Genomic DNA, 22,087 nt, shown 5'->3' on the forward strand with positions numbered 1-22,087 from the left:
TCATTCAGAAAGATATCGCTTATGGAGAAAATTTGTAAAATTTATATTTCATATAGATCATCTAGGAGGAGATCAGTCTGGAATAGTTTTGTTTATGGTATATGTTACTGTATGGCTTTATTTCAATTACAGATCATCTAGGAAGAGATCAGTCGTGAATGGTTTTGTTTATGGGTTATCTAACAGTATTATGTTTTTTGCCTATGCTGGTGCCTTCACCTATGGATCTTATTTAGTTCAGTCGGGAGAACTTGAGTTTCACCTTGTTTTCAGGTAAGCAGTATGTTGTCAATATACATAAACATAAACAAATGTCTTATTTCTAAGTCATATATTCACTTAAAAAGTGAAATCTTTTTGAAATCATGTGACCTTTCTAAAAGTGAGGTTGGTCTCATGCTTTATACCAAGATCGATAAGGTCCTGCAGGAGAAGTGTAAATACTTATACCAAAATATCAAGCTACTCTTGCCAATATTTACATAAACGTTATAAAGAAAATAATTATTCCTGAGTTATTACAATGTTTTAGACTTACCTCACCTTGAACAATGGGCCAGCACAAGTTTTTGCATCATCCGTCGATGGTCAAAGGACATCTTTTCTTCTGAACAGGACTTTGACTAAAATTCAACGGTCTAACTATATTTTTTGGTGATTTATTTTCCTGTGACCCAAACAACTTTAACCACATGGCATTAAACAAAATAAAAAGATAGAAATCTGACGATTAAAACCAGAAGCTGAAGAACTGATTAAACAACATAAATAGGACTACCAGAAATATATCCACAAAACATGCAAAAAAATTCAAACCCGAACAAAAACTGGAGTCTTAACTCATGAGCTTCGGAAGGTTGGGTAGTTCTTGCTCAAGTTAAAATTCAGTGGCATTCGATGATAAGTCATAAACGAAAAGCGATGGACGGGATTGTGATTGCGATTATGCCTTATAACTGGTAATTTTTTACTCAGATGTCCCGTAACAGTCTACAAACTCACGATGGTAACCGTAAAAAATGAAGAGTTGACTTAAGCTAACCCATTAAGAACCTTGATTCGACAGCAATCTTGTGAGCAGTAACCCTGTGTCACAAAAATCCTGATAGGAAATGCAAGCCTTGGAATATTGTATCAGCTGGGAGTTATATACTCAAAGGTGCAGATTAAATTCAGAACTCAACAAGGTTATTGCAAATCTTAGTTCTAATCTAGATGTCGATTTTCAATGGTCAGTATAGGGCAATATTTTTCTCTTTCTAAATCGAAGTATTTGCATCTATGTTGGCTTTTGGGTCACAAACATTTCTAACTGTGTTTAAGAAGTTCTAAATGAGACTATTATAAAGGGAGATGTCATATATATATATATATAAATATATATATATATATATATATAACTATTACACGAGGAGACGTAATTTGATTGTATGTACTCGAATCAATCCTTTGAATTTAAAAGAGTCCACATCTAATATAATCTGCCCCTACAGCTTAAGTCTCACATATGATTGGTTTTGATAGCTGATAGAATAATTTAGTAACATGGAATGAGGTTTTGCTGAACATGAGACACACCAATGATATGACGTTTGTTTGTATGGATACTTTTATGTTTAAAAAAAAATAAAGCGAAAGAAGATTCAATTCTTCATATTTGATTTAAACTCAACAGAACAGTCAATGGTATAAAATACGGAGATGTGGTATGATTGCCAATGAGTCAAATATCCAACAGAGTTCAATATTCATAGCCTAATATTCAGATACATACTTTTTTACAGAGTATTTATTGCAATTATAATTGGAGGAATGTACGCCGGTAGAACTTTGTCAATGTCAATGGATTTTAAAAAAGGACAAATAGCTGCTGCCAGACTATTTCATATCATAGAAAGAAAGCCTGATATAGATGCACAAGAAGAAAAAGGGGATACACCAGTAAGTAACAACGACGTGCTATTCATGACTATGATGATACTATCATAACACATATAAAATGTGTTTAGAAAAGTGTTTCTTATATATTTTGTCTTGATTAATATTTATTTCATTAAATCCAAATCCTACCAATTCCAATTTCTACTAGTATTTGTTGAAACTCTGATTGTACTTAATTATAATCAGCATAAATTATAATTCTAATTCAGTCTACGAGTATGAAGTTGATTTCTGATTTGTACTGACATTAATTTTCTGGAACAGTTTTTATATACTAAACTAAATGGTGAAGTAGTGTATTAATCTAAATTATTCTGTCTTGCAGGATAAAATTGAAGGAGATATTGAGTTTACGAAAGTTAAATTTCGTTACCCAACTCGGCCAGATGTACAAGTTCTCAAAGGACTGACTATTCGGGCCAAACCAGGAGAAACTGTGGCTTTAGTTGGGACAAGTGGTTGTGGGAAAAGTACAACAGTACAATTGTTGGAAAGGTTTTATGATCCTGAAGAGGGTCAAGTGGTAAGTTTTGTATATTTTTCACAGAATTCTATTGGTATTATCTTGAGGAAAAAAAATAAATAAAAATACCAAACTTTTTTAAAAAGTATTCAGATTTTGAATGAATGGTAAAATGAATTGCCAATACACTGAAATGCAGTCAAGTTTAGCGATTGATAATTCATTGATAACATTCTGGCGTATCACAAACAAACAACTTGTAACGTCTCACTTCATTGACCGAAAGATTTAAATACAACAACAATTGTTGTGTGCACGTGAATTGACACAGGTGACCGACAATGGAATGTACTACGTTACTACGAACGTAAAAAACAATGATTTTTAATCGAAATAATTAAATAAGTATTTTGTGAATTTCAAATAGTGGGGTCGAAATATTATACTAATAATTTGTGTTAAGTAATATTCTTCATGCATGCAGCACTTGTACCGCACTATGAAAAATATAAGGATAAAATAAAATACATGTGCCGCTTTTATACGGATGAATGTATGAACCACTTTAATTTCTTTCATATTGACGCTAGGTTATTATCCTGACAATGTCGTAGTTACTTATAATAAGGATCTCATAATACTGATCCATTTCAAATTTATGATGGGTTGCACATTCCTCTTTTATTGTTTTCATGCTATAAAACGAAAATAAAGAAGCTAAGCGTTTGGTCATTCAGAAATGACGTGTCATAAACGAGCAAATTGTCCCTGAAAGATCGTACCATGTGTGCACGTGAATATAGATGTACTATGCAATGTACTATCATGGTCACCACGAAATTCAAATGAATTCAGTGAAGGCATGTTGGTGTAAAAAGGTTTGAAATGTTTCATCGGCGAAGATTTTATTTTTGCATGTGTGGAACTAAAAAATAAATAAATACTTGTGAGAAATGTCGTAGTTTATAAGGAACTATATAAATGTACTGTTTTCGATTTTGATTGGTTGAAAATTTATCCTTTAATTTCATACCGTAAGAATAGAGCTTTGCATAACATTGTTGAACAATCCGCCAAAGTAACGTGTGGCATGCGTGCGTATTAAAATGAAATACAAAATCATACATGTATGATAAACTTATAAACGAAATATTAAGAAATTAAGGATGACTACTGTAAAAGTATGTACAAAAATGGAGTCACCTTTTATCAATACATTTAGTGAATAACCACACTGTTTAAAACTGATTGTTTTCTATGCAACTATTTAAATATTTACAATATATAATTTTCAACCGAGGATAGCAAAACAGTTAATTATAAATTAAGAAAGTATATCGCTGGAGTTTATAAAGTACATTTCCTTCCACTGTGCCATGGTTTGCCATCTCCATTTTTTCTCTAAACAAAGCATGGCTGGTTACATGTTCTGAATTTACTTAGAACTTCGGGATTTTTTTTCAAAATCAAGTAAACTAAATCAGAAAAAAAATCACACTATCCTAAAACTTATGAAAGAATATGAATAATGAACATGACAGTTTATAACACAAACCCATTTACTATAAAAATCGAGCAATATCTTTAGTATGTAATTTGGTTATTTTTGTAGTTAAGTACGGTTTCATTTCAAGTACAACGTTAATTCATCAAGTCCATTGAATAAAAGATAAGGCAGGGTGAGCAACTTGACAAAAAAAAGGCAGGATGACGATTTATGTAAAAAATGAGGATAAACGAATAAATATAGTCAGGACCTAACAGACTGAAAAATAGAAAGACAGGACAGAGATAACAACTAAAAAAAAATGCAGGACAAAATGTTTCATCCAAGTCCTTCACCCCCAATCAAAATAAAATGGTAGCTCCCTTAATCCAGGACCAATTGAGAGGAGACAGTTGAATTAAATATTTCGACGTGACTGTTAAGATAAAAGTTTAAAATTTTACATGCACATGTATAAAAGCTAGAATTGCCATGCGATAATCAAGACCGCAATCATGTTCGGGAATACGACGATGGGAGTTTTTAACGACCTTGACCGGCTACGTGAATACTGATCAGTCCATTCAGCTTTATAGTACGCGTGTTCTATTTTCGCAGGTGTGAGGTCGAAGGTTTGAATTGACCAATGAAAACGATCGTTCCTTAACGAGTTAATCTAATAAAGTTTGTTTGACTGATTATGTTGCACGACCTTTCGCTAAGCTAGACCGCAGTTCAGTGTATATTGAAAATTGTATTTGTCTTGCATGTTATTTCTTTTATTCAGACCACGACTTTAGAGAAAAGAAATGCCATGGTGTATTGATGTATTGTTAAGTGTATAAAGCTGCAGAGATGGCGAATAGCAAGTTGTCATGCAGGAAAAATATTTGCCCATTTTAAGATAATTATTAAACGCTGTTTTACGTGGTAAATCATTGCAAATACCTACTATTCAACCTATCCCTCTTATGATAATATTTTATGAAACACAATCTTGAGACAATTATTAGATCAAACTTAAAAGTTGATGCTGCTTATGTTTTTGTCGAGCTGTATAATTTCAAATACAATAACTCCATCAGGGTCACGAGGTAGCCTGGCCAAAAGGATCACTTCATAAATTATGTTGTGGCCTTCACGAAGTAGTTGATTGTTTTAGTGTTTACTTCTTGGTAAATCCCGGAAATCTTCGATCATCCATCCGGCTGTATATCAAATCACTTCCTTTTTACCCGTAATTGTCTCAGTATTCATTAGCTTGTATCATGCTTTGACAAAGTACGTATTCACTCTATAAACGTGTAGACCATTAATTTCGCCTCGATTTTTTCGCCTTTTTCCACTGTTTTCTGCTTGTTTACACTAGTGTTACTATTACGCTTACTTCAAACATATTGAATTGTTATCTAACTGATGGTCATGTTTAATGTTTATATTTTCTTGGGATGCATGTTTTACTTTATAAACGGTTAATCGGATAAAGAACGCTATTTTAATTCATTGTACGCGCTTATAGCATGCCAACACGATGGATACCATATGTGGGGGCAGGATCTGCTTACCCCTTCCGGAGCACCTGAGATCACCCCCGGTTCTTTGAAGGGTTCGTGTTGCTCACTCTTTGGTTTTCAATGTTGTGTTTTATGATTCTTTTGGTCGATTACTTCTAGCACATATGGAGTATGTAAAGAGGTAACATTTAGTGCAAGTTAATTGTAACGATGAATTATGTTCTAGTTTGAACTTTGTTCCTACTCGCTAATTTTCGAAATAAACTGAAGTCCACGGAATAAATGGAATAAAAGTCAATCAAATCAAACTCATCCGCAGTTTGGTGTGGCGATCTGTAAGATAATGATTTAAATCAAAATTTTATTCTGCCGTTTTCATGGACAAAATATTAGTAACTCCAATGTAGCCTGGGATCACATCTAATCTTTACACTACGTAAGTGCTGACTATTAAGCCGGTATTCCAGGCTTACGAACATGCGCAGTTTCTTTGAAATTATGGTATTAAAATTCATAAAAATTACCTTCTTATTACAGACGTTTGATGGTACAAATATCAAAGAATTGAATATAAACTGGTTACGATCCAAGATAGGAATAGTATCTCAGGAACCAGTTTTGTTTGATGCCAGTATAGCAGGGAATATTGCTTATGGTGATACATCACGAACTGTACCTATGCCAGAGATCATTGAAGCAGCTCGATCAGCAAATATACATACTTTTATTGAAAATCTTCCTCATGTAATTATTTAACCAATAAATATTACAAAAAATGGGAATATATTTAAACGAATACAGTAAAATTCAGCTACACTTTTTTTATTTCAAATCTCAAGTTCATGCCGCTTTCAAATGTTGTAAAGATATTTCTTTATTGCAAAAACAGAAAAAAAATGCTTTAATTCTAACAATTTGTTTATACTATTTACTTTCGCATAGTAAAATACCCTACTTACTTACCTTTATGATAATATGGTGAAAGGGTGCTGCATAACAGACACATTCTTTGATTCGACTTATATTTTGGTACCTATATGATTGTAGAGGACAAAGATGAAGCTCTCTTATCTTTTGACAATACAAAGGAAAACCGGATTCATGTTAGGATACCATATTTTGATATATTTAAGTCGACACTTTGAATGAACATTTACATATATCTGTTGGTATATTCTGTGATTCTTTATCAGCTCTGATATGGCCTAGACTTTTTATCAAAATGTTGTAATACTAGAGTAAAATACTTCTTAACAGGGATATGAAACGAATGTTGGTGACAAAGGAACACAACTTAGTGGTGGACAAAAGCAGAGAGTTGCAATAGCAAGGGCTTTAGTGAAGAATCCTAAAATACTTCTACTGGATGAAGCAACATCAGCATTAGATACAGAAAGTGAACGGGTAAGTAACATTATATACTCTATTGTATTAGACTGCTGATTTATATAACTTTCCGCTAAATATGATTAAGTAAGGAGTTGCTGTCTATTCGTTAAATTCCTCGGAGATTTTTCCTATATTGTTACCATTTTTGGACTACTAATTGTATGTAACTTTCCGCAAAATATGATATAATAAGTAGTTTTTGTTCTTTCGTTAAATTCCCTCGGAGACTTTTCCTAAAAATAATATGTTCTTGGCTGAAATTCTGTTTTTTTTATGCTTAATTTACGATTGAATTGAAAGAATCATTGAATTACCATAAAAACTTATATTGGATCAACAGCTTTTCCTAATAGTAAAGAACGGTCCTATTTATCTCACATAGCGGTATGGGTTATTTGAGTAATTGAGTGTATATTTTGCAGGCAAAGATTTTAACTGGTAAATACAAATATGAAGAAAAAAAATCAATAAACTGGTCTTCTGGAATTCACTTATTCGTACTGCTACGCATTCCCCTCTCCCCGCCTATGTCTCCTTAATCCTCCATCCTACGCATTTGGTTTCCCATAATGTTGTTTCACATCCCCTTTTCGTTAACAGAAAGAAATATCTGTCAAGTGAGCCTTACATATGTGCTTCAAGTCTTCAAACTTTCGCAAACATACCTGCCAAAATAGCCTCATTTTGAGATCGTCATAATATTCAGATATCAACAAAAGCTTTACCCGAGAAGATATTTTACTAAGATGTTTTATTAAAAGATGTTAATGCTAATGAAATATATTTTAGGGTAAGGCCTTTTTAATTTTACCATAAACTAATCGTAAAGTGGCCTTTTTATATCAAATAACGGTCAATTCCAACATGGCCATGACGTCATTATTATAACTATTACAACTGACTTTTCTGAAATATTTAGTGTCCAGATTATATTAGTCTATTCATTTATCAGTAGAAGTAACATAAATTTAGAATGATTGAGGAATTTTGCTATTTTTGCAATTTCATGAGCCAAATAATTGCTCTTATACCTCCTCCTTTTTCTTAAAATGTTGATTTTTTCGAAAATTAACGATTTCTACCCCAGTCATAGATAGCCATAGCCATATTTGGCACAACTGTTTGGATATGTTGTTGATTTCAATGCTCCTATCATTTGATTTGGTCTTCCAACTTTCAATTCGATCGCCACTGGTGAGTTTTATATGAAGACAATTGTTTTGTTAAGTTGCTCACTTGAAGAATTTCTAGAAGCATTCAATTTGAATAGTATATCTAAGTCCTGCAGGAAATCGGATTTAAAAATTTTTGTAGTATAAGTTCTTATATTTTTTTTTTCTGTGAAATTTTGCACAATATGCATTACATTTATATCAACATACTTGTCCATTCATGGCAAAATTTTGCATAAAGATATGTCAAACTAAATGAGAAACAAGTTTCTTTATTTTAATTGACCGCCTCGAGTTCGGGAGACCAGGTCAAACAAAATACTGTATAAAGTTGGTATTTGCTTCCTCTCCGCTAAGATCGCAGCATTAAGGATGAAGAAAAGGACTGGTTGGTTCGGAGTTAAAATAATGTTTTAGGGTAGGGTAACATATCTTCCTGTGGACTGTTTCCTTGTGAACTAGCACGGTAAAAATCCGTCTCTGTATGTCGGTCTGGTTTAAAGCAGGGTTAATATTCATATCGCATTAACGAGTTCTCGTCCTGCATATGCTTTTAATTTTCCACTGAACGATAAAAGTCACCTATCATCACCATCTGTATATTAATAAGCTGGTATCTAAGCAACAACACGCATAATTACTGAGTTTGTTGTCAAACTGTGTTTCAGGTCGTTCAGGAGGCTCTAGATAAAGCTCAACAGGGACGGACATGCTTTGTTATAGCTCATAGACTATCCACCATCAAAAACTCTAATAAAATAGCCATCATACACAAAGGAGAGGTTGTAGAGTTAGGAAACCATGCAGAACTTATGGCATTTAAAGGAATTTATTACAAATTAAGTACCCACAATCAAGGGAAATGAGTGGATGTAACCAAACCATTCCCTGATGCATCCAACTTCAGTGAAGAATGCTTTTAAGGACTGCTGACAAAAATACTAACAATATTGAGAATATTGACAAACTATTTATAATCAGTATTATAGTATTTATTTGTAATTGACGCGAAAGTCAACCTGTTTTCTAAACTTTGACAGCAACTATTAAATGTTATAGATTCTTGCTAGAATGGCTCAATTGAAGTTTCAAATGTGAAATATAAAACAGTTCAGCAATTAAGAATTTCTTGTTCCTAAATTTTATGTTAGTACATGTAGCTGACAATTACTCATGCCTCAGATATATTGCATTGATATTTTGTGTTAAATGTTTGTTTAGGATTGTCAGCATTTTGATCTGTCTGTGCAATATAAATGACTTGTGCGGTAGAATGCTTTCCACAAAAAAAAAAATACTATAAATATCTGCAGGTTAAAAATGTTGGTGGCTATTTTATATCTGATAGGAACACATAAATTTGGTATCCATTTCATTAACAGGAACTTTTTTTTATCAGCTACAGTAACTATAAGTAAATGGTCAATTATATTTAAGTCTATAGAATCACTTACAGTTGCCAATAACTTGCATATAAATAAAGTATTTTGTAATGAAACAGCAGATGCGGATCTAGGATTTTGAAAAAGGAGGGGGCCCGGGCCCCCATACTAGACAAATGCCTATGTGCCCCTGGAGATGTGTTACAAAAATGTACGCAGCGTGTTCGGTTATTAAAAAAAGAATGTCAACATTTAAAAGTTAAAAAAAGGAGCCACCAGGAAAAACATTCCGACAATAAGTTTACCCGGGTCGTATCTAAATTTCCTAGCTCGGCAAACAGCATCTCCGTAAAAATTAGGATATGCTATCCCGTTTGAAATAAATTTTCTACAGGTACATCCAAACTGCCAAACCAATTCTTTGCATTGATGGAATTACCAATTCAGGGGCAGCAACCCAACAACGGGTTGTCAGATTCATCTGAAAATTTCAGGGCAGATAGATCTTGACCTGATAAACAATTTTACCTCATGTCAGATTTGCTCTAAATGCTTTGGTTTCAGAGATATAAGCCAAAATCTACATTTTATCCCTATGTTCTATTTTTAGCCATGGCGGCCATCTTGGTTGGTTGACCGGATCACCGGACACATTTTTTAAACTAGATACCCCAATGATAATTGTGACCAAGTTTGGTTAAATTTGACCCAGTAGTTTCAGAGTAGAAGATTTTTGTAAAAGTTAACAGACGACGCCGGACGACGACGACGACGACGACGACGGACGACGGACGCAAAGTGATGAGAAAAGCTCACTTGGCCCTTCGTGCCAGGTGAGCTAAAAAGGGAACTTCGTCATATTTTTGTACACAAACGAAAATTATATGACCGAGGAAAACAAAGATCAAAACATCAATACTGGCATTCAATGCAGTAGTTAATCAATTCGCAAGGAAACCCAAAGGAATTTTGGGGGAAATTGGAAGGATCGGCGTAGGGAGCGAGCGACAAAAAACTATTCCAATGGAGATTAAATCAAAAGATGAATCAATTAGTGATGATAGAAGTACGGTTAATAATAAATGGAAATGTGATTTTGAGGAAATGTTAAATAAAAATAGCGATAATAGTAATGAAATAGAAAATTGTATATTGAAATAATTTGTGATATGAAGTTTTAGATGGTGAAATTACCACTAGCGAAGTGTATCATATATGATAAAAATATCAAAATGTGGAAAAGCTCCGGGCGTTGATGATATTCCAGTTGAATTATATAAAAATCCTACAGCATTCAATGCGCGTACCCGTGTATTTAATATATTTTTTTGATTGTTATGATTCCGGTAAACGGTACCAGCTATGTGGAGTAAATATAGCATTATACCGATCCCCTTGAGTCATCTACGTCAGATCCCAGAGATCCGAAGTCATGTAGAAGAATAAGTCTAGCACCAGTGGCATATTGTAGTGTTCTTAAAGCTAATCTGACAGGAAAACTTACAAATCTTGAAGCAACCAACGACAAACACAATGGTTTTAGAAATAACCGTTGTACCATAGACCATCAATCAACTTGAACCACCATTGTTGAAACGAAAAAGCTATGTAAACTTTCAGCGTTCTGTGCATTTATAGATTTTAAAAAAGCATACGAATTGGTAAATTGTAAATTGTTGTTTTGTTAATTAGAATCTTTAGGTTTAAGTACAAAAATGTTAAATGCTTTACCTTCTTTATATTATAATATTTTTATAAGATTAATGGCAATTTGATGGATTGGTTTGGAGTAAATTCTGATCTAAAACAAGTTGTATATTATCGCCGTTGTTATTTGATATTTTCAAAAATAACTTAATTGATGACATTAAGAGATTAGATATTGGTATAAATGTAAATTGCGACAGTTGTACAGTATTTATTGATATAATAGAAAAAATACCCCTTCCGTCTGCCATCTGCCTCCTGCTCACCAAGGGGAGGTGGAGTGGGATTTCGAGCAGGATAAAGTTATTGTGAAAGTTTCTAAAACTATATACATCACACGTAAAATAACACTTTACAGAAGAGGAACGTAGTTACTATTTTTGCATCCATGTAAGGTCACAGTACATCCGCTAAAAACATTTCGGGAAGCACTCGAAAGTTCCGTCAATGAATTTTTCTGTTATATCATTTCACATACATTGCAAATTCACATGGCTTGCAAAAATAATTATTCCGCTTTCAATGTAATTCACAAGCAAGAAATTTTGATGGTCATGAAGCTGATGGTAATGTGCAAAAGATCCATCTTTTCATAACAGAAGTGTTTAATTCAATGAGCTCAACATACGTATATACATGTATACATATAACATGAGCATTATTATACTAATTGAACACCACTTAGCTGCTACGCAAGTTGGCCGGTTGGGTTAACTTAAGTATCGGTAATTATCTAAAATGTACCACATCTTACCTGTTCAAATTTAAATTGGCGCAAATGAAAAATTAATAATTGGCGCAAACGAAAACTTTTGTTTTGGCGCAAATGGAAAAAAAACAAATATTTTCATAATTGGCGCAAATATGACCCGAAAATTGTTCGTTCAAAGTTCACTTTCAGAATTTTGTATGTTTTTATAATTCATGCTTTTTATTATCATTCCGAGTCGTCATTGGTTTTTAATAATGCAATGGTTCATTGTATAGTACACTATTCAAAAGTTACTTGTATTTTACACTTAACTATAATTCAGATGAGAACATTGACTTTTCATTTACTTGCAAATGTATACTTTTACCTTTACGATCATTATTACCGACAATGTTCCATACAATGCCTTTTCAAGTATCGAAATAATCTACACTTTGCGTTTTTGTTAAAATAAATATCGAGTAAAAGCGACATTTTGATAAATGGTCACATTCAAATAGATGTATTCAAAGATGTGTACATATATATTTATATAGTGCTACAGAGATAGTTCGGACAAATGTTCCTGAAACTTAAAATATGTAGTAACAGAGTTCAAATTGGAGAGAAACTCCGGGATATTCTTGATATTCATTCCAGGTGGAAAGAGAGGTGGTGATGAAAACAGATTTATTTGACAAAACAATTATTCTATGCAATGACAATACTTATATATATATTTACTGATTTTTTTTATATAAACATTATTTTATGAGTACCGCATTTCTGTGAAAGAGACACAGTATTCATTTAATTGCGTTATTTGCATGGTGGCAAATATTACATAGCTGCATATAGACAAGTTGTTCGTTTTATTCTTATTGCTTCGTGATATATTCGTGTTGGTATTTAGACACACTTAGTTCAATAACATGCACATTATAAAGAAATTTCGACAAATGTTCGTAATAGCACGCTTGTAAATAAGATGTACATATAATTGTTCGTTTATACTTTTTTGCATTTTGAAATATTATTCGTTAATAATTTATACATGCTGATACGGGAGTATCAGATAGGGAGCGACGGGGTAATATGACCCGAAAATTGTTCGTTCAAAGTTCACTTTCAGAATTTTGTATGTTTTTATAATTCATGCTTTTTTTTTATCATTCCGAGTCGTCATTGGTTTTTAATAATGCAATAGTTCATTGTATAGTACACTATTCAAAAGTTACTTGTATTTTACACTTAACTATAATCCTTTAATTCATTTAAATTAATTATCAAAGATTTATATCCGTCTTTATGATAAAAGATTGTGTAACAAAGAATATAGATAAATTGACACTAAGTGATAACTGCCGAAAGCCATTCTTCACAAACTTATACGAAACATGTTTTTAATCCGTAATCCCCGCTTTCGGCAAAACGCGATTTATAATATTTGATAACAAGATATTTTGATTGGTTCCTTTTCCGCATGTCAAGCAGTCTTTTAATTTGTATTTTATATTTGTTTTTATGTTGTTATTCAGTTATGTTTTAATGATTGAAGTATATGGATGCGAAATAAATATGAAAACTTTCCAGCGACTTGGACTTTATTTAAGATACCGCTAGTTTCCCCCGAAACCAATTAATATGACAGAGGTGACCAATAACCAGGTCATACAAATGTCATACGCCCGTATGGAGATTTGCGTTGTTATTTGTTTTATCAAGCATCTCTATATAATGTTTATTTTATGCATTTGTATGATGACGATAAATTTCAGTATATTTTTATTCACAGATGAAAATATGTACTTTTGTGCTGCCAAAATCTGCATTTTATTGAAAAGAAGTTGTATTCTATATTACTAATTAGACAGTGTAGATCTTACAATTGAGAATGGAAACGGGGAATGCGTCAAAGAGACAACAACCCGACCAAAGAGCAGAAAACAGCCCAAGTCACTAATGGGTCAACACAGCGAGAACAATACCGCACCCGGAGGCGAGCTTCAGCTGGCCCCTAAACAACAATATAAAAATAAAGGAGATGAGGTATGATTGCCAATGAGATGTAACTATCCACCAAAGTTCAAATAAAGTGGATGTAAGCAATTATAGGCAACGTACGGCCTTCAACAATGAGAAAAAACCCATACCGTATGTGCGGCTTTAAAAGGCCCGACATGAAAAATATGAAACAATTCAATTGAGGAAACTAACGGCCTAATTTATAACAAAATAATTATCGAAAAACAAAGATGACAACAAAAAAAAAACAATGTATACTGGTTCAGCCGGAAAATGAACGTCACACTAAACTCCGAAACGAAACATATAAATAAACCAAAATAAAAAAAAACATACAAAGGCCAGAGGTTCCTGACTTGGGACAGGCGCAGAAATGCGGCGGGTCTTCACATGTTTTGTGAGATCTCATCCCTCCCCCTATACCTCCAGCCAATGTGGAATAAACAAACACACAGCAATACGTACAGTAAAATTCAGTTTAAAAGAAGTCCGAGTCCTATGTTAGATTAGGTAACAAAAGAAACTAAGCAAATTGACAATAATCAACATAAATTAACAAAGGACTACTAGATATTACTGACATGCCAGCTCTAGACCTCAATTAAACTGATTGAAAGATTATGTCTTCATCATATGAAAATCAAGCACAATCTCCCCGTTAGTGGTTTAGTATCATACCATCATAAAAATATACGATAAAAGAACATATCCCGTATTATGCCAACAACTGGTTTTAGAATAAATGTGTTTATTTCCGATGCAAAGAGTTGAGTGAATCAATATTTATTCCAAAAATGCCATTTTTAATGACATGACAACAGTATCGTAACTATATCCCTTCTGAATAAGTTTGTTTAAGGGTTTGGTTAGCTTTTGAGGTGAATGACGACATTTTTGTGCTTTGTATAGTATATTACCAAAAAACATGAGATGTGAAATTCCTGAACGTATAAGATGTCTACACGTTGATTTATATTTACGAATGATGTCCTTGTACCGATGATAAAATTTAGTATTAATGTTTTGACAAGTTTGTGATATCGAAAACCCTGGTGTAATGAATTTTCAGTAATACAGAGATTCCTTTCGTTAGAATCAAATACGTTATTACATACACGAGCGAATCGAACAAGTTGAGATATACAAACACCATAAGATGGTGCCAAGGGAACGTCACCATCTAAAAATGGATAATTAACAATAGGAAATGAACAATCATCTCTTTTATCGTAAATTTTAGTATTATGTTTTCTGTTAAAGATATAGATATCAAGATAGTGTATATATATATACTTTTTAGATAATCTCTCATAACTCTTTTTAGAGTGACTCTTGTATATTTTTTTATTATGTTTTATTAATAAAGGGGCATTAGTTACGAGATATAAAAAAAAAAAATATGATCTTTGTTTTGGTTCAGTCATTAATGAAAGTGAAATAGTGAAATAATAATTCGCTTTTAGCAGCCAGTTTGGTTCAATTTGGTCAAAATAAGCTAAAAGACATCGCTGATGAATTATTCACTTGCAAGTGATTAATTCGACCTCACTGAATCCGTATTTATGTGACCTTCAATTTAACCCTTTAGCTAGAGATGGGTTACGCATGAATTAGGCGGGTTCAGTTATTAAAAGGAAAAGAATGTCAACATTGAAAGTGAAACAAGGGTAAACCATTTGATTGACTGATTCGATCCACAAAAACTCATTCTTATACAGATAAAAACTAACTGGTGTTTTTTAACGACCTTGACTGGCTGGTAAGCCCTCGCACGGTCTGCTCGGTGCCCGAAGGCGATAGGTGAGCATTAAACAATTTCTGATGCAAAGTTGGTCAGGAACAGGTAGAAGGCGCCATTTTGGTAGGCGGCCATTTTGGTTTACGTGAGTTGTTTTGGTTTTTTACTATTTTGTTGTCTCTTTACAGTCTGGACTCCACAACGGCTGCTTTCGTGGCCAGGGTAATCAGCTGGGCAGCCCGCTAACCACGACGATGTGTTGCTGGTAGATGAATATTGGACTCCGTAGTAGATGAGTGCTACTGCACTTAACTACGATACAACTTGCCCTCGGACGTCTGGGCAGCATATGACACTCACCATCCACAATGGGTTTCAGAGTGTCGCTAACGCTGGCTTACTGTATGGTGTCTCATACAATAGTTTGTTGTTGAACCATCTGAGCAGCGTAACATGTTGTAGTTTACGGATAATCAGGAGCTGATCCAGCACGTCCGTTCAGCTGTAAGGACAGAGACATGACTGGTTATTGGATTGATGTTCCAAAAAAAAAGAGGTAAAAACGATGACTAACGTATACTTTTAACCTGTATTGTAAAATCAAACAGACCTAGAAAAATATAATTGCACGAGTTCGCTATCTATTTATGTCTGTATTTATGTTTATATGTCGGTAGTCTTCAGAGGTCACCTCGATAGTTAATTAGATGGCGTCTAAACTAAAATACACACAAAATGCTGACATATATTATCGAGCCGATGCATTGTAAATTGTTTATTTTAGACTTTTTTTATAATTTGGATATACGTTTAGTATGTTATAAATCAAATATGAGAATTTGAGTCGAATCGGTGAACATGAATTTGACAGCTAATGCCCCTTTAACTATTGTATATGTTATATTGATTGATTGATTGATTGGTGTTTAACGCCACTTTCAACAAACTTGTGTTATTTCGGAGCGGTCAGTTTTTATTGGTGGAGGAAGCCGGAGTGCCCGGAGAGAACCACCGACCTTCGGTAGGAAAACTAACAATCCTAGTCAATAAAGATTGGAGTCGAGTGCACCTGCCCCGTGGGATTCGAACTCACAACCTCAGTGTTGACTGGCTAGTGATACAGTAGTTCCGACTACTTAGACCACTCGGCCACCGAGGCCCCGTATATTTTATAAAATGAAAAGGTGAGACTTAAATAAAATATTTTTTTGTCTTGTATTGTCTATCGCAACGTGCTAATAATTAGATTGAGCTTTTGCTTTCTTACATTTTTTGCACCAAATTTACAATATGACTTGAAGTCTTCATTTCTTCCAGATTTTGAAAAAGAATTTTTACTGAGCATCCCTTCTGGGCATATTGCAAACATACTTTTTTTGGTTTAAAAATACTTTACCATGGATCATTCAATATACAACAGAAATATCTAAAAATTAATGTTAACTTTACAGATCAAACTATCAAAAAATAAAGTATGGTTAAGTGTATTCAAAATTTTCAGAAAAATCCTTTAAGGCAGACGATTGTATTTAATTTGATACAATTTGTGTTTTTTTTTTATTTTATCGAGAAAATAAGGCCCGTGACCCCTTATTTTATTTATTTGATATTTCGGAAGTTTTTAAGAAATGCAATTCTTTCATTGAATTTTAACAATTTTTATTGTTTAATCTTTTCTCAATAAGGAAAAAATTTTAAGTTTCCCCTATATAAACCATAAACAATAACGGTAATTTCGTTGATTTCAATGTATTTTAACGAGAGAAAAAACAAAGTCCGTGACTTTAGTTTTTATATTGAAATTTGAAAGTACATTGGCCAGAAGTCTTTTACAGAATATTATGTTTGTCATTTGCCGTTAAACACGAATCGACTAATTCGTTATTTCAAAATGTTGATAGATATGTGTTTGTATGTTTATGTATTATAATAATACATGTAGCTAATGTTAATTGTCAAATTTGGTAACACTCCTGTAATTAAAAAAAAAAACTTGCTGCAGAAATTCTCGACTTTTAATAAACGACATGACAGAAACACCATATAATTTGAGGATTCGTAGACCTCATTAGCCAATTAAATATAGATTTATATCAGTTTATATTTAATGTGTTCTCTTTCTGTATATCAAAGGCATTAGATCATAGGGAAAACTGAAATAATGTGATTCGGCCATTTGAACTAGCGCAACTCTGATCATGCCTAAATTGTGGTAGAAATTTTGTTTTTAACAATCGTTTCCAATAGTTAAACTTCAATATGAAATATATTTAATGTACGTCATTGAAAACAATGTAAATTTTCTGGTATTAATATTTATAAAGTTCAATAAGCCCTTTATATTTTAATAATCCCATTGTCATTATTCTAAAGATTAATATTGAAATAATTTTTGTGTACAATGAATATTTAAACATGACTCTCTACATTTCTATTGTTGATTTTTATCACTATGAGCCACGCATAAACAACGGTAGCTATAACATACTTATCTAATTTACATATTAAGAGGATTATTATCATGTGTTTTCATCGTCGTTTGACTGTAAAATCAGACGTCTTCCGAACGAAAGCTTGTTTATTCTTGCATAGAAATACTTTCTAGCAACGGCTTAGCAACAGGTATAAATATGACAGGTTTTGAATCAAACATCATTCTATTTACTCACACGACACCTCAAGTCACCGTGAGCTTAGGACTTTTTGTTTTTATTTTGATACAATCAATAAACCGTCAACATGGTAAGTTAATTTGTTTGTTTTTAATGGTAGTTTTTTTTTGTGATTTATCGATTTCATAATTTGAAATAACTACCGGCACTGATTTTTTAGGCAAAATTTTACTTGATTGTTTAAGGAAAGACTTCATTTTTTTATTTTCATAAACTGATATCAATACAGAGAAAATAACAATTTGCATGTAAAACACAGATTGTGTTTTTCAAACCAAATAATCGCGTCAGTTTATATACCAAGGAATTTAGATATACAATCATTTGGTCATGTAGAACAATTGTTATGCAAATTAAACTTGACAGAACTAATTTAAAAGATTAAATAAAAAATACTTCATAAATACTGTATTGTTCATATTCACTTATTATATTTTTCACTTACAGCGAGAATGTATTTCCATCCACGTCGGACAGGCCGGAGTCCAGATTGGTAATGCCTGTTGGGAATTGTACTGTTTGGAGCATGGAATCCAACCTGATGGTCAGATGCCCTCAGACAAGACCATTGGTGGTGGTGATGACTCCTTCAACACCTTCTTCAGTGAGACTGGAGCTGGCAAACACGTACCAAGAGCCGTCTTTGTTGACTTGGAACCAACAGTAGTCGGTAAGTCCAAAAATATGTTTTTAGTCGACCAATGCATTCTATTTCGAATAAGGAGGGTAATCGGTCGAACGATTTAAGATTCCACAAAAAAGATATATATATTTTGTTCGTACGGTGTGTTAAATGTTAAATCTTTTTACTGGCCAAAGTTAACGGTTATATTTTTATATTAATATGATAAATTATTGTATTCGGATTGAAAAAGAACTCTTCGAGATCCTCTTACACATTTTTACTGAACTATCTAAAGTAATGAACATTTAAATGATTCGATGATCATTCGACTCAGTTCATAATGAAATCAAGCTTCGTTTAAAAATTAATCTATTAACTCCACAAATTGAATAAGTATGCAATTAATTTGATATATTGATTAAATTTTCATGAGTGAAATAATTAGAAATAATCGATGATGGCATTTAAATTTTTTTTGTAAATTTTTTTAAGGGGTTAACGATTCACATTTCATTTAGTAAACTGCATCCAGACATGATTAAACAGTGGAAAACAAGATCAAATAAGTGATAGAATATACGCATACATGTAATGATGAGAAATAACCAATGCGACCCTTTTATTCTAAATAATATCTTAATGTGCATTCCTAACTGACTTAAGACAAAGTCAGTCACCAACACATATATATTTACCAGATTCTTTCGTGTGACATTAGCATGTAGAATGTGACTTCTCTACTCTATAATAGCAGATTCTTGGTAGAAAAAAAACAGTTGAGAATTGAAATTTTATTTAACTAGATAGCTTACATACAATTTAAATATTTTGGATAAAACCTTTTGAAAATTAAAACGATAATAATTAAATTGTTTGTCTCTTTTCCAGATGAGGTTAGAACTGGTACATACCGTCAACTTTTCCATCCAGAACAATTGATCACCGGAAAGGAGGATGCCGCTAACAACTATGCCAGAGGTCACTACACCATTGGTAAGGAAATCGTCGACTTGGTTTTGGACAGAATCCGTAAATTGGCTGATCAATGTACCGGTCTTCAAGGTTTCCTCATCTTCCACAGCTTCGGTGGTGGTACCGGATCAGGATTCACTTCACTTCTTATGGAACGTCTCAGCGTCGACTACGGAAAGAAATCAAAATTGGAATTTGCTATTTACCCAGCCCCACAGATCTCCACCGCTGTCGTTGAACCATACAACTCCATCTTGACCACTCATACCACCCTAGAACACTCCGACTGTGCTTTCATGGTAGACAACGAGGCCATCTACGATATCTGCAGACGTAACTTGGACATCGAGAGACCAACATACACCAACTTGAACAGACTCATTGGTCAGATTGTCAGCTCAATCACTGCCTCACTCAGATTCGACGGTGCACTCAACGTCGATTTGACTGAGTTCCAGACCAACTTGGTACCATACCCACGTATTCACTTCCCATTGGCTACATATGCTCCAGTCATCTCTGCCGAGAAGGCATACCATGAACAGCTGTCTGTTGCCGAGATCACCAATGCTTGTTTTGAACCAGCCAACCAGATGGTAAAATGTGATCCACGTCACGGAAAATACATGGCCTGTTGTATGTTGTATAGAGGTGATGTTGTACCAAAGGATGTCAACGCTGCCATTGCCACAATAAAAACAAAGAGAACCATCCAGTTCGTCGACTGGTGTCCAACTGGTTTCAAGGTCGGAATCAACTACCAACCACCAACTGTTGTTCCAGGAGGTGATTTGGCTAAAGTACAGAGAGCCGTCTGCATGTTGAGCAACACAACTGCCATTGCCGAGGCCTGGGCTCGTCTTGACCACAAATTCGATCTGATGTACGCCAAACGTGCTTTCGTCCACTGGTATGTCGGAGAAGGTATGGAAGAGGGAGAATTCTCAGAGGCCCGTGAAGATTTGGCTGCTCTTGAGAAGGATTACGAAGAAGTCGGTGTCGATTCCGTAGAAGGTGAAGGTGAAGAAGAAGGAGAGGAATATTAAACAAAATGAACTTTTAAAAAAAACCTATAACATTGTAAAATCATGAAGTTATTTCCCTTGCAAGAATACTTTTACACCAGAGTATGGAACATCGCAATTCGATATTATTTTTAAGACAGTGGAAATCTTTGAAGTTTATTGGTTGTATTTGTTAATTTGTTCACAGATTTAAACCTATTACAAAATGAACAAATAAAACTATAGTTATTTATTTTTTAAACACATTGTTTCTTCCTTGGGTAATCAGCATAAGCTGTCGTGCAGACTGAGGTATAGGTTTTTGTTGTTAATTATTACTGAAGTGGTAGATTTTCATGTTGTCAAAATATGCCAAGCATAAGAAAATAGTGTAAATACTTTAGTTTGGTAAACGATGCAGAGTCCTAAAAGCCTTACCTTTTCACAGAAAGGTTATTAATTAGCGGTCAGTAATGCATTTAAAAAATATATAACACAAATACCGAACTCGAAGGTAAATCCTAAAAGGGTTAGTTCATAAAAACAGACAAAATCAAACGTTAGACTCTATCAACACATATTTCAAAGGTTTTGTTGTTTTACAAATGTTACCTACTTCTTTGAGATTTGTTTGGTTCATAAGAAGGATAATAGTCTCATTGGCATTCATACTACATACATTATTTTTATATTAAGCAAAAATATGTACAAAACAGTTATTAGAAATAGACCAGTCTTTTTCAAAAACACCATACCATTTGTTTGACCAAAACGAATCTTAAAAAGAAAAGGAACAGCAGCAATTAAAAGAAAATAACAGAAGTTAAATTACATCCAAGCAATCCCGAACCAAGCATATCATGTAATATATAGAAGCTATGGACAGTAAAAAGGATTACTTAAAATTTATTTCCAAAGGTGTTCCAATGCACATACTTAAATCAGCTTTGAAATGAACAAAGAATGCGAGTATATTCACAAACACTAGGCAATCGATTTTTGAAAAGAATTACTGTCTGTTGATATCAAAACCCATACCATATTGTAACCTATTAGAGGCCCCGGTATGAGGAAAGCAAACCAATACAAAAGTGAAAACCAACAGCCTGATTTATGCCAAAACCAATACACGAGAAATAAATATGGCAGAGAGCAACCGACAGTAAATGAATTAAAGGCTGCTTACTTTTGACAGGCACACAAAAATATATCGGCATTAGACATGTTATCATTATTATTGTGAGCGCTCAACCTTCCCCTAACCCGGGGCAGTGGTGTAACAGCACAGCATATGAACATACTAAAA

The 22,087-nt window shown here is 33.5% G+C and overlaps 2 protein-coding genes across 2 annotated transcripts in view; both read left to right on the forward strand.

Moving 5' to 3' along the window:
* Nucleotides 1-13,334, forward strand: part of LOC127728509 (ATP-dependent translocase ABCB1-like) — a 46,100-nt gene extending 32,766 nt beyond the window's left edge. Inside the window, exons 21-26 of the mRNA XM_052235895.1 lie at nt 133-273; nt 1,785-1,941; nt 2,267-2,464; nt 5,942-6,148; nt 6,662-6,808; nt 8,634-13,334. Coding sequence (XP_052091855.1) covers nt 133-273; nt 1,785-1,941; nt 2,267-2,464; nt 5,942-6,148; nt 6,662-6,808; nt 8,634-8,831 — 1,048 coding nt within the window. The 3' untranslated portion in view covers nt 8,832-13,334. The remainder of the gene's footprint in view (nt 1-132; nt 274-1,784; nt 1,942-2,266; nt 2,465-5,941; nt 6,149-6,661; nt 6,809-8,633) is intronic.
* Nucleotides 13,335-18,121: 4,787 nt separating this feature from the next.
* Nucleotides 18,122-21,043, forward strand: LOC127728525 (tubulin alpha-1A chain-like). The gene is made up of 3 exons (XM_052235946.1): nt 18,122-18,250; nt 18,628-18,850; nt 19,694-21,043. Exons 1-3 carry the CDS (start codon nt 18,248-18,250, stop codon nt 20,821-20,823), a joined length of 1,356 nt encoding a protein of 451 aa, XP_052091906.1. The 5' UTR covers nt 18,122-18,247; the 3' UTR covers nt 20,824-21,043.
* Nucleotides 21,044-22,087: the final 1,044 nt, after the last annotated feature.

Source organism: Mytilus californianus, unplaced genomic scaffold (genome assembly GCF_021869535.1).
Source record: "Mytilus californianus isolate M0D057914Y unplaced genomic scaffold, xbMytCali1.0.p SCAF_2, whole genome shotgun sequence".
NCBI classification, from domain to species: domain Eukaryota; kingdom Metazoa; phylum Mollusca; class Bivalvia; order Mytilida; family Mytilidae; genus Mytilus; species Mytilus californianus.